The sequence below is a fragment of the Neovison vison genome, chromosome 4, assembly GCF_020171115.1.
Source record: "Neovison vison isolate M4711 chromosome 4, ASM_NN_V1, whole genome shotgun sequence".
Taxonomy (NCBI): domain Eukaryota; kingdom Metazoa; phylum Chordata; class Mammalia; order Carnivora; family Mustelidae; genus Neogale; species Neogale vison.
Genome location: NC_058094.1, coordinates 73,544,810 through 73,559,221, shown reverse-complemented (window position 1 = coordinate 73,559,221; position 14,412 = coordinate 73,544,810). Strand labels below are relative to the sequence as shown.

At 40.5% G+C, this 14,412-nt stretch overlaps 1 protein-coding gene across 1 annotated transcript in view; it reads left to right on the top strand.

Moving 5' to 3' along the window:
* The first annotated feature begins 259 nt into the window (after positions 1–259).
* Positions 260–14,412, top strand: part of CLVS1 (clavesin 1) — a 179,299-nt gene continuing 165,146 nt past the window's right edge. The window contains exons 1-2 of the mRNA XM_044245541.1: positions 260–431; positions 12,942–13,569. Of these exons, the coding sequence (XP_044101476.1) occupies positions 13,115–13,569 (455 nt within the window). The 5' untranslated portion in view covers positions 260–431; positions 12,942–13,114. The remainder of the gene's footprint in view (positions 432–12,941; positions 13,570–14,412) is intronic.

Sequence of the window (14,412 nt, the reverse complement as noted above, 5' to 3'; positions counted from 1 at the left end):
TTTACACACACACACACACACACACACACACACACGGATCTGTTTCAGAGGTTGCATTATCTCTTTAAAAGATTCTCTTTTTAAGATTGGTGGTAGTTAGTGGGGGTGGGAAGTGATAGTTCCTGTACTTTTTATCCCAGATGTTACAAAATTACAATTCTTGGTATTGTCTTGAAGGACCGGGGAAGAACAGCGGTGCGGAGGCACTTAGGACCCAGGGGAAAGCCAGGCTTGGTATAGAAGGACAGAGTCTCCGGCGCACACGCCTCCAACCAAAATCACAGCCCCGTGGAGCCGGGGCTCTCATTCACAGCTTTCTAGAGAAATCTGAGCCCGAACCTGCCAGAATAGGGGATCTCACCCACTCAGCTCAGCAGCGAGGACACCTGCAGAAACACATTCCTAAAGCAAGGCTGAGCGGCTGTGTGAAGGTATTTGTTGCCTTTTTTCTCCCTTCTGTATTTGCAGCGCCTCCCCGCCTTTCCCCCCAGCTCTTGCGATGCCATGGCTGCGGCGTTTCAGCACTTCGGTGCGTGGACAGCTCCCATCTGCAATCCCTCCGCACTCCATCCCTCCCGCACCCCACTTTCCACGCCTTCGCGGTCCATCCTCCTCCTCCCGGCGCCCGCTCAATCTGCGCTCCCTTACACCATCGGCACCCCCATCTCTCCACCATCACCGTCATGATCTCCACCATCACAAGCGCCGTAACTACAGTCAACACAACTGTGTCTTGTCACTTAGACAAAGCCTGAGGTCCGCAGGGTTGAGCAAAAGAACCCAAGTTTTCAGGCACAGGAAGGAAAGTTCAGGTGGACGACACCCTTGAAAACAAAGAGAAGCCTGCTTGAGAGAAAGGGAAAGTGAAGCCAGGATAGAGAGAGACCCAGGGCAGGGGGACAGATGGGGCACTTGCCAGACACCAGCAGTTAGCCAGCTGCCTTTCAGCAGATTAGGGGCTATTTAGTTCAGGAAATTAACATGGCCTGGGGTATAGTGTTATTCCGGTAAAACAGATATGTAAGCTCAATCCATGTTTCTGGTTTTCCAATGGAGAATCACCAGGAAGCAGGGTGGGGGTGACTGATGACTCATATTCACGCACATGCCAATTTTCCTTCCTAAGCGTTTATTACAGAAACTCTGGAATTAAGTTTTTTACTGAATCGTTTTGTAAAATGAGGACCCGCAAAGATTAACTCTGTGACCAGAGTAAAAATTAAAACGTTGGTGATGATAACCTAACAAATGTGGCTCTCACTGGAAAGTGCTATTTCTTCAAATGTCTCCTCCTGTCTACTTATTTCAATTTTCCAATCTTAAACCTCTCTTTGAAACAGAGAAGATAGATCCCTTGCCCAAAAGGCCAAAGTAGTAATGATATTCAGAGCAGATGGCCTGTCTTTGTTCATCACGAGTCAAGGACTGACTCGGATTTGGAATGCGAGATTTTTGTGTGCTTTCTCAGTAATCAGGCAAAAACACCATTTTCCCATAATAGTAAAGGGTAATAGAGTGCAAAAATTGAAAAGGCATTTTATGTAACAGTGTTCTGTCGGGCTCTGCTTTTAAAGTGCCATCATTTTCTATCTTAGCTGAAGGGAAGTTGGAACATCTTTCAAATATCTTGAAGGTCCAAATCCAAGTCGTAGCACCTCTTTAATTTATCCAGGATCATCTGTTTTATAAGAGCTAACAAACAGCAGAAAATAAGTATCTGAGCCTGTCATAAATAAAAATCTTTCAGTGGTTACCCATTTAATCAATTATTACTGAACAGCAAAGTATTGGGTGGATGGTTTTGTTTTTGTTTTGTTTTTTGTTTTTTGGGGTATTTTTCTGCAAATCATTTTTCACAAAATTAACATCTTAATTAAAAATGAGATGGATCTTGTTATCATATGAGAATGGTGTTAGGTCACATGTCACAATAAAGTTTAAATCAGAGCATAGAAAATCCTCATTTAAAAATCACTCTTGTACATTTATCCTCCTTTCTTAAAAAGAGTCACTAAAGCATGTTTGGTCTAAACTGGCTCACTAATTTTTCAAAAATAAAAAATAGTCACAAATAAGTAGCTTCTTAAAGAAGTTTTGAGGGAAAAGTCACACTAAATACTCTTCTGGAATGAGGGATAGTTGCATGTTCTCAAAAGTTACTTACTGCCATTAATTACAAAAACATTGACATAATTCAATTTGCCTCTAAAATTCACTCACTTTTGAACTCAAACTAAGAAGACTAGTGAAAGTATCTTGTGAAATGGATTTTAGAGAAGAAGAAAATTTGTTCATTTATGTACCATCCTTAGACAGGTGATGTCCACCATAAACAGCACCCTTCAAGTCCCAAAGAAACAAGATTCTTTTTTTTATTATTAAAGATTTTATTTATTTATTTGACAGAGAGAGAGATCACAAGTAGGCAGAGAGGCAGGAAAAGAGAGAGGGGGAGGCAGGCTCCCTGCTAAGCAGAGAGCCTGGTGTGGTGTGGGGCTCCATCCCAGGACCCTGAGATCTTGACCTGAGCTGAAGGCAGAGGCTTAACCCACTGAGCAACCCAGGAGCCCCCAAACAAGATTCTTAATAGCTGTTTACAAACAATGGTTCAACCCAGATAATTTTTTAAAGTGTACATGTTGCCTGCTCTGGCTGCTTCAAACCAGAAACTCAGACCAAGAATCGTGTCTCCAGTGCTTCTGTCTTCCTGTGCTGAATACAATTTCCTGAGGTTGGGGAAATCTCAAAACAATACTGCTTTGGTGAGATTTACAGACATCTGGCTCAGAAGTGCTGCCTTTCTCTGATGAAATACTGTGCTGGGCTTATTAATTTTTATACAGTGCTACTATCTTGCCTTCTTCTTTTATTCTTTTCTCTATTAAGGTCCATCTTACTTTTTTAATATTTTCAGTAACATAACTTTCTCCTTTTAATAATGGGCTTAAAAATGAACAGAAAACGTGTTTTCCATCAGAGTGGCATCACACGCTTTTGCAGACATATTCACAGAGAGGCGTGATCCTTTTAGAATCATGGAGTGTAAAGCTTGTTAAACTTTTATCTCCCAAAAGGGGGAATCAGGAACTCTTGAGAATTAGTGGTGTTTGCTCTCTTTTACAAGCTTTACAAAAGGACACCTTATTAACCCTGTGTGCGATGTCCATTCATGACTTTATACACTTCCTCAAAACAGAGCCATATTTAGTAAAAGGATTCAGACTTGGATTTTTTCTTCTTTTCTGTTGCATGGTGATTGAGACAGGAGCTAACAGAGCAAAAGGAGTATACAAAATATGAGGTTTGGTTGTGTGTCATCTGTCTAGAAATACCCCTCAACATTGCCAAGAGAGGTCATTCCCTACATTATGCCCTTCTCCAAATTTTAATTATTTTGATTACTGTTCATTTTATCCAGATTTACTGGAATAGATTTGTTTCAAGAGAAAACCCACAATGTGAATTTCTTTAAGTCTGCAACCCCCTAACATCGATCCCAAGTGTTATATATCTCCAGAGAGAGCCGTGTTTACTTTCTATCCAAGTTTATGTCAGTTTAAGAGAAGTTTGCCTTCTTAGGTTTGACTTTTCAAGGATGTGGAAATTAACTAGTCACTCCTCCCCCCACCCAAAAAAATACTTTCATTTATTCAGTTAATAAGTTCATTATTCTTCACTACCTCTACGGCCCCTCCCAGCCCTTTATCATATCTTCTCTGACCAGGTAACGCAATCCTCTCCCCTTTCATGAACATGTTATCACATGACAAGGAGTATCAGAGAAAGTTTTCTGGTAGGAGACTCATTTTCTATAAGCATTTCTTCTTCCTGACTTCTGAGCCAGCAGGAATTTTCCCTATATGTGTTTGAGATGATTGTTCTTGTCTTCTGGACCCTTTTAGCCACATCTCTAATTCATAGATAATATGCAAAGCACCTTTCCCCATTTCTTCTCCTTAAAATAACATCATGTCAATTTAGCTTCTGTTACTGCTCAAATGTTTTACATAAAGTTCAATACCTTTATATGTGCCAAGCACATAGTGTATTCAGTGCTCATTCTTCTGTAGTTTGGGATGAAGGGAAATTGTGGGCTTGGAAATGGCAGAGGAGCTCACATTACAGGTTTTAGAAGTAAGAGAACTCTAGTCGGGTATGTGGCCAAATAAAACAAAATAAATAAAACATGTGAGATTGTCCTCTTTTTCCTTGTCCCCCTTCTCTTTCTCCCTCTCTTTCCCTTAGCATCTCTTGCTTCCACCCCCCCTTCCTTTCTTGATTGCTTTTTGTTGACATATAGAGCACACAAGCATGTGTGCAATTAATGTAGTGAACTAATGAGCTTTTATGAGTGCTGGTATCCAAATGGAGTGAGCACCCATTGTTTGTACTCTCCCATTGGGCAGAGTCACGCTGCTGTCCACAGACAGCGTGAGCTCTGACTTCAGAGATAATGAACCTACCTTCTCAACCCTTTGGAATCACTACAAATCCTCTAGAGCAGGGCTTCCCAAACAGTGCACACACAAACTGCCTGGGTACTGCTGATGCTACTGAGCCTCGGAACCCACTTCGAGAAACAAAGACAACAGTTCCTTTCTTTCTGAACAGTCCCACCTTAATGTCTGAGTAGTAAAAAAATGGCACTCGTACTAAAGTAAAGCAAAACCAAGACCACTCTAGGCAATATAGTTGAGCAATCACAGCTGTAGTTGAGTAGAAAGGGATACCAATAACCCCTTTCTTTCCACCTCAGCCAGGTGCACCTTGTTGGGTTCCACCTTCACCTGGCAGTTTTCTTAACTGATCCCTGCAGTTGACGTCATCTGCCCAAGCACATCTGGAAGAAGGGTCCCCCAGTCCCTTCAGCATGCTGGGGAAAACACTGAGAGGGAAAGAGGGCAAGTGGATTCAGCGGCCATCTTTGGCTGAGCCCTGCCTTTCTCACATCTCTCCAGATCCTCTTCCTCTAGAGTCTATTCTTTTTTGTTTTGTTTTGTTTTAAAGATTTTATTTATTTATTTGTCAGAGAGAGAGGGAGAGAGAGTGAGCACAGGCAGACAGAGAGGCAGGCAGAGGCAGAGGGAGAAGCAGGCTCCCTGCCGAGCAAGGAGCCTGATGTGGGACTGGATCCCAGGACGCTGAGATCATGACCTGAGCCGAAGGCAGCTGCTTAACCAACTGAGCCACCCAGGCGTCCCTAGAGTCTATTCTTAGAGAAATACCCTCTTCCCTGGATGACAGAAGAGTCGCATGTTTGTTTGTTTTTTCCTTCCCCTCCCGCTGATACTCCTAAGAAGCACAACTGAAATTAAATTTTAAATTGGGGCATTGACTGCCAATGACTACTTATGGGGATAGTTTAATAGCATAGAAAAACATTTTAGTCTAATTTTCTATGTCTCAATAAATTTTTCCCTGTAGATTGTCTTTATTTAGAATACAGTGAGTTATAAGGTAAACACTACTTCAACTAAGTACTTTCCTACCATGGAGGAGGCAGAAAAATCCCATGCCTTCCTTGCCAGTTGTCTTTTCCTTCAACTTGTATTATTTGCCCCAAAGCAAGCTAAAAGAATAAAAGTTGTGTAGGTGTTCTAGAACACAGGACACAATCCTGTCAAAAAGTCCATCGTCAGAGTTCCAGACTATTCTAATTCTGATCTGGCCTTTATTTTGGGTAGAAGTTCACAGTGTCTCTACTCTGATTAAACTCCTTCCAATTTACTTTTAATCTTTCTTAAGAGCAAGAGCAAATGGGAGCAGATGACAGTGCTTAGTTGCTATTTTAAAGACAGCCAAGGGAATCAACACAATGAATATTTATATGGCAAGGGTAAGCCCTGGGCTAGGACTGAGTTAAAGGTGATGGACATTTGAAGGTGTGCCAGAGGCTAAATTCTGGTCACATTACACTTTCAGATGATTAAAGGCCTCCCCTTTATCCTTCTGGAATTCTCTCCCTGCCCTCGGCATAGCTAGTTTGCATCTGCGAGTTGAGTAATGTTTGATAGAATGCTGATGGACTGGGAACCAATCTGTTACTCACAGGATTTCGGATCCTTTGCCAGTACTTATGCAGAGAAATCCTACAAGCCCTCATGGTCAATTTCAAATTCATCATTTGGAAAAAACAAAAAAATAAAACAAAACCAAACAAAACAACCTCTTCTGGTTAGCACCATTTAATCTGAGGATTAAATGTTATGTATCACCAGCTGTAAGGGAGCATATCATCTTCCAGGAAAGATTTCAAATACAGTTGTACTTAAAAAAAAAAAAAAAGATTTTTGCTTATTGTGATTTTCAATTTTGGTCTAGATGTATCAGCAACATCTATTTTTATTTCATTCAGTATAAAAATTCCTTTCAGCATTCCTAGGGGAAAAACATATTCAGTTAAAAATTTTGAAGTGACATTTTGGAAAGTTGAAGAGCCATCAGGGTTGACCTAATTCAATATACCTTTAAAATTTGGAGACATAACTTTCACACCTTAATGGAGGAGGTAGTTGATTAGACTTTCATGTGGAAAGTTTTATCCTTCAGATTGATCTTTAATTATTTTTCTTATAAAACAAATACGGCTATAATTTCTCATTCTCTACTGGTATTAATTTAAATTTATGTGTACTTAAAATGTTTCTTCTGTGTTACTAGGAACATCTCAAAGCAATACATATTTGAGACATTTTCATTATTTGCTGATGTTCTTATATTTCAAACAATATCTAGGCTTTATAGATTTTATCTTTCTGGTCATGACAACAATATACTCTTTCCTCCCCAAATCTGGCCGACTTTACAACATGCTTTAAATGATCTCCCTTAGGACTGGTGGAGTGTGGGTGTGTGCCTGTTGTGTGAATGAGTCATTGGGAGGGCACAGGCATCCAGAGTGGTGTAGAGAAAGGACCTACGCTGAGAAGCAGGGCGAGGTCATTGACAGAACATGGGCCTTACATCAGGGAGGCTGTGGTGTCAATCTTCATTCTTCTAGCTATAATTAATCTATCTAAATCTCATATTTATCCTTTCATCTAATAAATACCCAACTTTAAAGGTTGGTGTGGAGATTAGATCGAGAACAACAAAGCTTTAGGTACATAATAAACACTCAGTGAATATTTATTTTTTCCCCCAATTTTTAACATTAGTTTATTTCTGACTTTAAGACAAGTGCTTTGTTGTTCTAAGACTCAATCTCTTTTAACCTGGGAACAAGAAAACTATGATCAACAAGATCACAGTAAGTGTAAGATGGAGTTTTTATTTCCAGAACACTTTTACCTATATCATTTCACATGATCCTCAGTAACTCCCAGGAAATCCTTCTTCTTCCTACCTATTGCAGGATCATGTAACAATGAGGAAAGATAATTGGTGTAAAAGGCTTTGAAGTAATACATACTCACCTACATATTCTATAGACAAGGTGCGGTTATTATTAGTCTGATTGTTTCCCACTATATTTAATGTGAGTTTTTGAAGATAATGAAATAAATGCAAGTAACAGATTATAAAATAGCCGAAGTCAATTTCATTTGGATTATTGTACTTTCTAAAATGATTTTTCTGCACAGATTCCTTAGTTCATAAATACTATGATGTATGTTTTATAGGTGTGTGTGTATGTGTGTGTACAAATTCACCTTTTTAAGACCGAATTTTTTTTTCAGATTTATTTGTATGACAGAGAGAGTGAGCCTGCAGGAGTGGGGTGGGGGAGGGGCAAAGGGAAAGAATCTCAAGCAGACTCCCCACTGAGTATGAAGCCTGATATGAGGCTTGATCTCACAACGCTGAGATCATGGCTTGAGCCGAAATAAAGACTCAGATGCTTAACTGATGGAGCCATCTTGGAGCCCCATAACTGAATTTTGTATAAGGAAATATACAAATAGATTTCTTCTAGGGCCACCTGGGGAGCTCAGATGGTTAAATATCTGCCTTCGGCTCAGGTCATGATCCCAGGATCCTGGGATTTAGACCTCCATTGGGCTCTCTGCTTGGTGGGGAGCCTGCTTCTCCTTCTCCCTCTCTTGCTCTCCCTGCTTGTGCCCTATTGCTCTCTCTGTCAAATAAATAAATAAAAATTTTTAAAAAATTTCTTCTAATGGAAACCTGAGATGAACTGGGAATCTTAAATCTATAGATACCATGATTTTAAATATCATGATATGAAGACTCTTCTTTCCTCTCTCTCATACAAAATAGTACTACTACTTAAATTTCTAGTTCATTAGAAAAAGCATGCATTTAAAGTAGAAATTAGCTTCTACCTTGGGTGCCCCAGAGGGTATGGTAAGTTACTCTCCATGTATATGTAACAATGTCTAAATAACAAATCACTTGTACCCAAACAGCAATGGGAAAGATGATTTCTGAGGCTCACACGAATCTGCCTAACATGCCCTTTTTGATTATCAAGCACATTTTGGTGTCCAAATCATGCTTGGCACTCTGCTAGGCATGGCAAAGTATCAATCCTTCAAAGAGAATGGCAGGATCTTTGATTGGCATTTTGGCCAAAGGAAGATATGCAAAGGAAAGTGAACATTTCTAACAGTTGGAAAAGGCATAGACACCTAAATTTTTAAATAGTTTCAATCCTCTTCTGAGGAAGAAACAGAGACAAGACTGGACATCTGTATGGTGTGGTATTACGGTACCTAAGAATATCTGTGAACTCCTTCAGCATGTTTAGGTTTATGGAATGGTAAATCTTGAAGGAATTTTAGTAAAGGACAGTAAGTTTCTGAGAGGAAAGATGACTTGCTGAAGGTCACATAGCTCTTACATAGTAAATACTAGAGCCTCCTTGCTGCACCTAAGGGGCAGAAAAGCACAGTAGGAAAGAGCATGGGACCGGAGAAAGATTACTTGGTCTTGAATCCAATTTTTCTGGTTAGCAGTTATGCAACCCTGGGAAACTCATTTAACCATTTTATGCCTCAGTGTCCTCATCTGAAAAATGGGGACAATAATACACTCATTTCATACAGTTGTTCTAAAGATTATATAATGTAATATATTAATAGAGAATATATAAGTGCCTGGAACATAGTAAGTATACTTATAAATATGATAAATTAAAGCTATTATTATTATTCATTCCACTGGACAGAAAACCACTCCTACTTCTTCATGTGATACCAAGTCCAGTGTATCTTTTCATACTTAGTTGACCAATTCAAAAAAGTTGAGTGAGAACTAAATCCTTCACATGAACAAAGGATGGCAGTCAAGTAAGAACACTACATCCTGGAGAACACTCTTAAATGGCACAGCATTTTTAGTCACAAATATTAACATTTAAAGTTGTTATTTAAATAGCAGATGATTCAGACTTCTGAAGCGCAGCAGTTGCCTTTAATGGAAAATATCTATTTTATCTCAAGTGACCCTGGCTTGGGTGTTCTCCCTAGAAGCTTCTACCGTACACTGAAGATAGAAAAAAGATGTAAAACTGAAGCAAATTTATTTCTATATTATAGATTGGAAGCATAACTATGTGTGGAGGTGGTCATGAAAAATGCAATCTCAGCTCTCCCCTTGAACCCATAGTAATTTATTTCAGAAACATTATGGAGTTCCCTGAACTGTAAGGTGTGTAACTTTAAATCTTCTGAAGGGGACAAGCTGTTGCTATGACTGGTGCTCTGAGCATCCTGTGCCATGGCTAGGAACTGTGAACATCACCCAGCCTGCTTCAGGGAGGCAATGATCTGAAGTACAGTGTGCCTAGGCTGAATTCTCCTGGGCAATTAAAAGTCAGCTGCAATACCATCATTTAAGGAAAATGGTTCAGAGGCACCCAACAGCAGGGGAAACCACTCACTCATTGAAATAATGTTTTGATTACTTTCTTTATTCATTTATTCTCTCTGTACTTATTGGGCACCTGTGTGGTAGACACTGTTGTAGGCATTGAGGATAGACAGTGAACACAGCCAAGTTGCTCCGCTCATGGGCTGACACTCTTTGTGTCAGGCACTGTCTTGGGGAGGCACAGGTGAGTGAGATCCAGCAATTCTCAGCAAGGACTTTAGAGTAAAGAGGGAGAGAGGGACATGGCAATGACATGATGTGGTTGGGGCTGTGGGACTGCCAGTGACCTGGGAGGTCAGGGAGGGTTTCCTAGAGAAAATGGTGTCCAGATGCGTCCTGAAGGGTGAAGAAGAATTCATCAGAGGTCATGCTTTGTCAAGGCCCACAGAGGTGAGGAGAAACTTCATGTGGCTGGGTATGGCTGGTGAATCTGGAAAGAGATAAGGACAAAATGATGAGGAGTCTTGGAAACCTTATTACATGGTTTTATACTTCATTCTGGGACAACTGGCAGGTATTGGTCAATGTCCATTGAGGAATGACATGAGCAGATTTCAAGTAGAATCCAGAGAATGGGGGTGGGGGGAGAAGGGCAAGGTTGGCAGCAGGGCCACCATAGAGAGGATGTTACAGGGCTAAACAGACAAAGACTGATATGACCCAGAAAAAGACAGGAAAAATGGATGGAAAAAAACAGGCAGATTTAAGAAATATTATGGAACTAATTGTCTGGAAGTGGGTGGAAGGGAGAGAGAAAAATAATAGTAGATTCCCAGGTTTCTAGAATGGGAAATGGCACAGAAGATGATGTCAGTCACTAAGAGATGGAGGTGGAGGAGTGAATTCAGGATGAAGAAGGAGGATTTGTTCAGGCTTAAGCACATGGAACTTGTGGTGTCTAGAGGACATCTCTGTGGGGTTGTTGAGAAGGTGGTTGAATGTGTAGCCTGGAGACCAGGAAAGAGCCATACAGAGAAGTCATATTACATGTAGGTGGTCAAATCACGGGGCAGGATCCTGGAAACACTATACTGAAATGTTCACAGAAAGAGAAGACAGAAAAGGGTCGGCAAGGCTAAGAGAAGAATCAGGGTGTCTGGAGTCAGAGAAAAAAGAATGGGAGAATGGTGGAGAGAGTTTTAAGAAGGATGAAGTCATCAGTCTCAAATACTGATAGAATTCACTCATAAAGAGGACTGAGATTTGTCTATTGGATGTAGGATCAAAAAGATCATTCTCTAGTAGGGTGACCATCTGTCTGGGTTTGCTGAGATTTGTCCCAGTTTATGGCTATTGTTCCAGCATTATTATTATTATAAGTGCCCCCTCGTGTTTACATTTGGATGGTAAATTATATGATCATTCTGCTCAAGTGGTTGGTGGGAGCCGTGAAGACATTGCTATCTGTGTGGGGATGAAGTAGAAGAGGACACATCAAACACAGGAACTTTCTGAAGGGGTTTGGTAAGGCTACTGCATAGGGACATTTAACATCAGACGAACATCGAGCTAGAAGGATTCGGAAGTTTCTTCCAATCCTGGGAATAGTTCATAGCATTATTTTCCATTTACCATTCTAAGTCCTTAAAATTAGTGAAAATGAAGACTTTGTTTTATTTCTCATTTTTACACGTTACAGAACTAAATGCTGTTTTCTTACAAGTTATTTCACAAAGCCAAGATTTTGTCCGTAAAATTTGTCTTATTTCATTATCTTGAAGATGAATACCAGTTACTTGAACTGTTCTTCAGCTCCTCCATATCACAGTATAAAGCAGAAACGTGTGAGTTGATTGTCCTAAATTAGGCAGAAGAATCATTTTTGTCTTTTAAATTATTTTGTATGATTAAAAAGTACCAATAATAATTAGTTTGGGTATAAATATTCTGCGTCTCATTGCAAATACTGTAGACCTGCGGAAAAAAACACAAGTTCATTTACACCTTATATGTCTTCTGATTTTTGCAACTTCTGGGTTACAACAAACAGATGTCTGAGGGCATTTATATTTAAAATGAGAAAGATGCAAATAAGAGGGGTGTTCCTCTGTAGAAGGAGGTGTAGAAGTCAAAAGAGATGTATCTGAGGAGATTCAGTCATTATCATAAGTAAAAAGATAGCTCAGAACAACAAGAAAATCATAAAAAATGGGAGCAGGGAGGCATCCTGGGTTTCAAGTCCCTTTGCCTTTCCTGCGGAAGAGTAACAAAGGCAAACAATAAAGCTGCTCGTAATGTCCACACGTGAGCATTCTTTCTCACTGCCACTGAATTTGATTATAGAAGGTCAGGTTTCCAGCCAAAAGGCGGCCACCCTCCCCCTTCCCCCCAGGCCATTGTTAGTTCAGTTTTGAGTAATTAGGTACCTGTGGGGTTAGGTTAGAGTGACCTTTAACAGTCCCTTTTTTATTGTTGGGAGGCAAAGGACTGCCTTTTAAAAAGGTAGGGGGGAGGGGACATTTCTGTGAAAGGTACTTCCGATTGAGAAAAGAGGCTAATGGGGAGCAATAAATTGTACAGCAGCCATAATGTCTAGGCCCCTGAATAGCCCCATAAAACAGGCTGCCGCAGAGGGGGGGATCTTTCTCTCTTCGTACTGTTTCTGAGAGTAATTAATGGAAGAGCCATCTATTAACTAATCTGACCGTACGCTATTATGTTAACCAGTCAGTGTAACTAAGAAGTTCCCAAATATCTTTCAAAAATTCACGTATGATGCATTCAGGATGTGAAGGATAAAATTCTGCCAATTACACGATTTTATTTTATTTATTTTTAAAGATTTTATTTATTTATTTGACAGAGAGAGAGAGACAGCAAGAGAGGGAATACAAGCAGGGGAAGTGGAAGGAAGCAGCGGACCTCCCGCTGAGCAGGGAGCCCCATGTGGGGCTGATCCCAGGACTCTGGGATCGTGACCTGACCCTAAGGCAGATGCCCAAAGACTGAGCCACCCAGGATCCCCAATTACACCATTTACCCTTCATTCTTCGGAGACCTTGTCTAGTCAAACCCCAGCACAATACTGATTTTCTATCTCAGCTGCAATTAATTTGCCTAGACATTGTATCGTCACTGTTTCATCTCTCTTGTGTGCATTTGTTTTGCAGTAAGGAATGGTCTCAGAGTTGCTTCTTTTTTGGATGGCCCCCGCCACATAAGACCTGAATGTCCTACTGCTCTCCAAGAACAGAAAGAAGACCATCTATTTTTCTGCTTTGGTGGCAACTTGGTAGTAACGAAACTGTTGAATGGGCCCCGATTTCGGCAGACCAGCAGGTGAATGGGACCTATCTCCATTCTTCCAAAATATCAGAAATTAAGCACGTGGAAAGGAGATTCGGCCAAGATGACCCATTTACAGGCCGGACTCAGTCCAGAGACTATAGAGAAAGCTCGCCTGGAACTGAATGAGAACCCAGATGTCTTACATCAGGATATCCAGCAAGTCAGGGACATGATCATCACCAGGCCTGACATTGGGTTTTTACGTACAGATGATGCCTTCATCCTGAGATTTCTCCGAGCCAGGAAGTTTCACCAAGCAGATGCCTTCAGACTCCTGGCCCAGTACTTTCAGTACCGTCAGCTCAACCTGGACATGTTCAAAAACTTCAAGGCTGATGACCCTGGCATTAAGAGGGCTCTCATCGATGGGTTCCCTGGAGTGCTGGAAAACCGTGATCACTATGGCAGGAAGATTCTTCTGCTCTTTGCCGCCAACTGGGATCAGAGTAGGTAAATGTAGATAGTGTCTTTACTTGGTTTTTCCTTTTCATAAGCATCCTCAATGCATGTTTGGGGCTGTATGGCGTTTGTGTTAAAAAAATGCAAAAAAAGTGTGATGTGGGGGCTTTATTTAAAAAAAAAAAAAAAACTATCTATCTATCTATATTCATTTCACCAGGCCACAAAAGATGATTTAAGGCAGCAAGATTACTCGTCATCAAAAGGCAATTCTGGATTCACGATTGTGGTTTGGAACAATAGAATCATAGTGTTAGAATTGTAAGACACCTTAGAAATCATTATTCTATTCATCAGAGTGGGTCATTTATTTTAATAAAGCTAAAAGCTGGTCTTCTAGAAGAACCATATATTCTGTCTTTTGTGTTCTCATCTTTAACAAACAAAACAACAAAAATGGATTCAGTAGATGGTTTTAAATCAAATGTTTTCAACACCTAAATAATTTCTTGGATCCTCTCCATGACTTTAATATCCTATATGTCTTCTGAGTGCCAGAAATGCATCTTTCCCTGAAAACCCTATAAAAAACCCCAAACTCAGCATGTCCCAAACTGAACGCACCATCTTCCATACTCTCCCTGCCTTTTCATCTATCCAGTCCCTCCATCCAGAAACCTGAGTGTCATCCTGAACTGCTTCTTGCCTTTGCTCTTCACATCCAATTAATTGCCAAGTCCCACCCCTTTCTTCTTAAGAACGTCTCAAATCTCGTCACCTCTCTTTGCAACCATTGTTACTGCCTAGATTGAGAGTCTTATCATTTCTTACTTGAATTTCTGCAACAGATTCTTACCTAGCATCCCTCCTCTGATCTGCTCTCTTCTGAGCCAT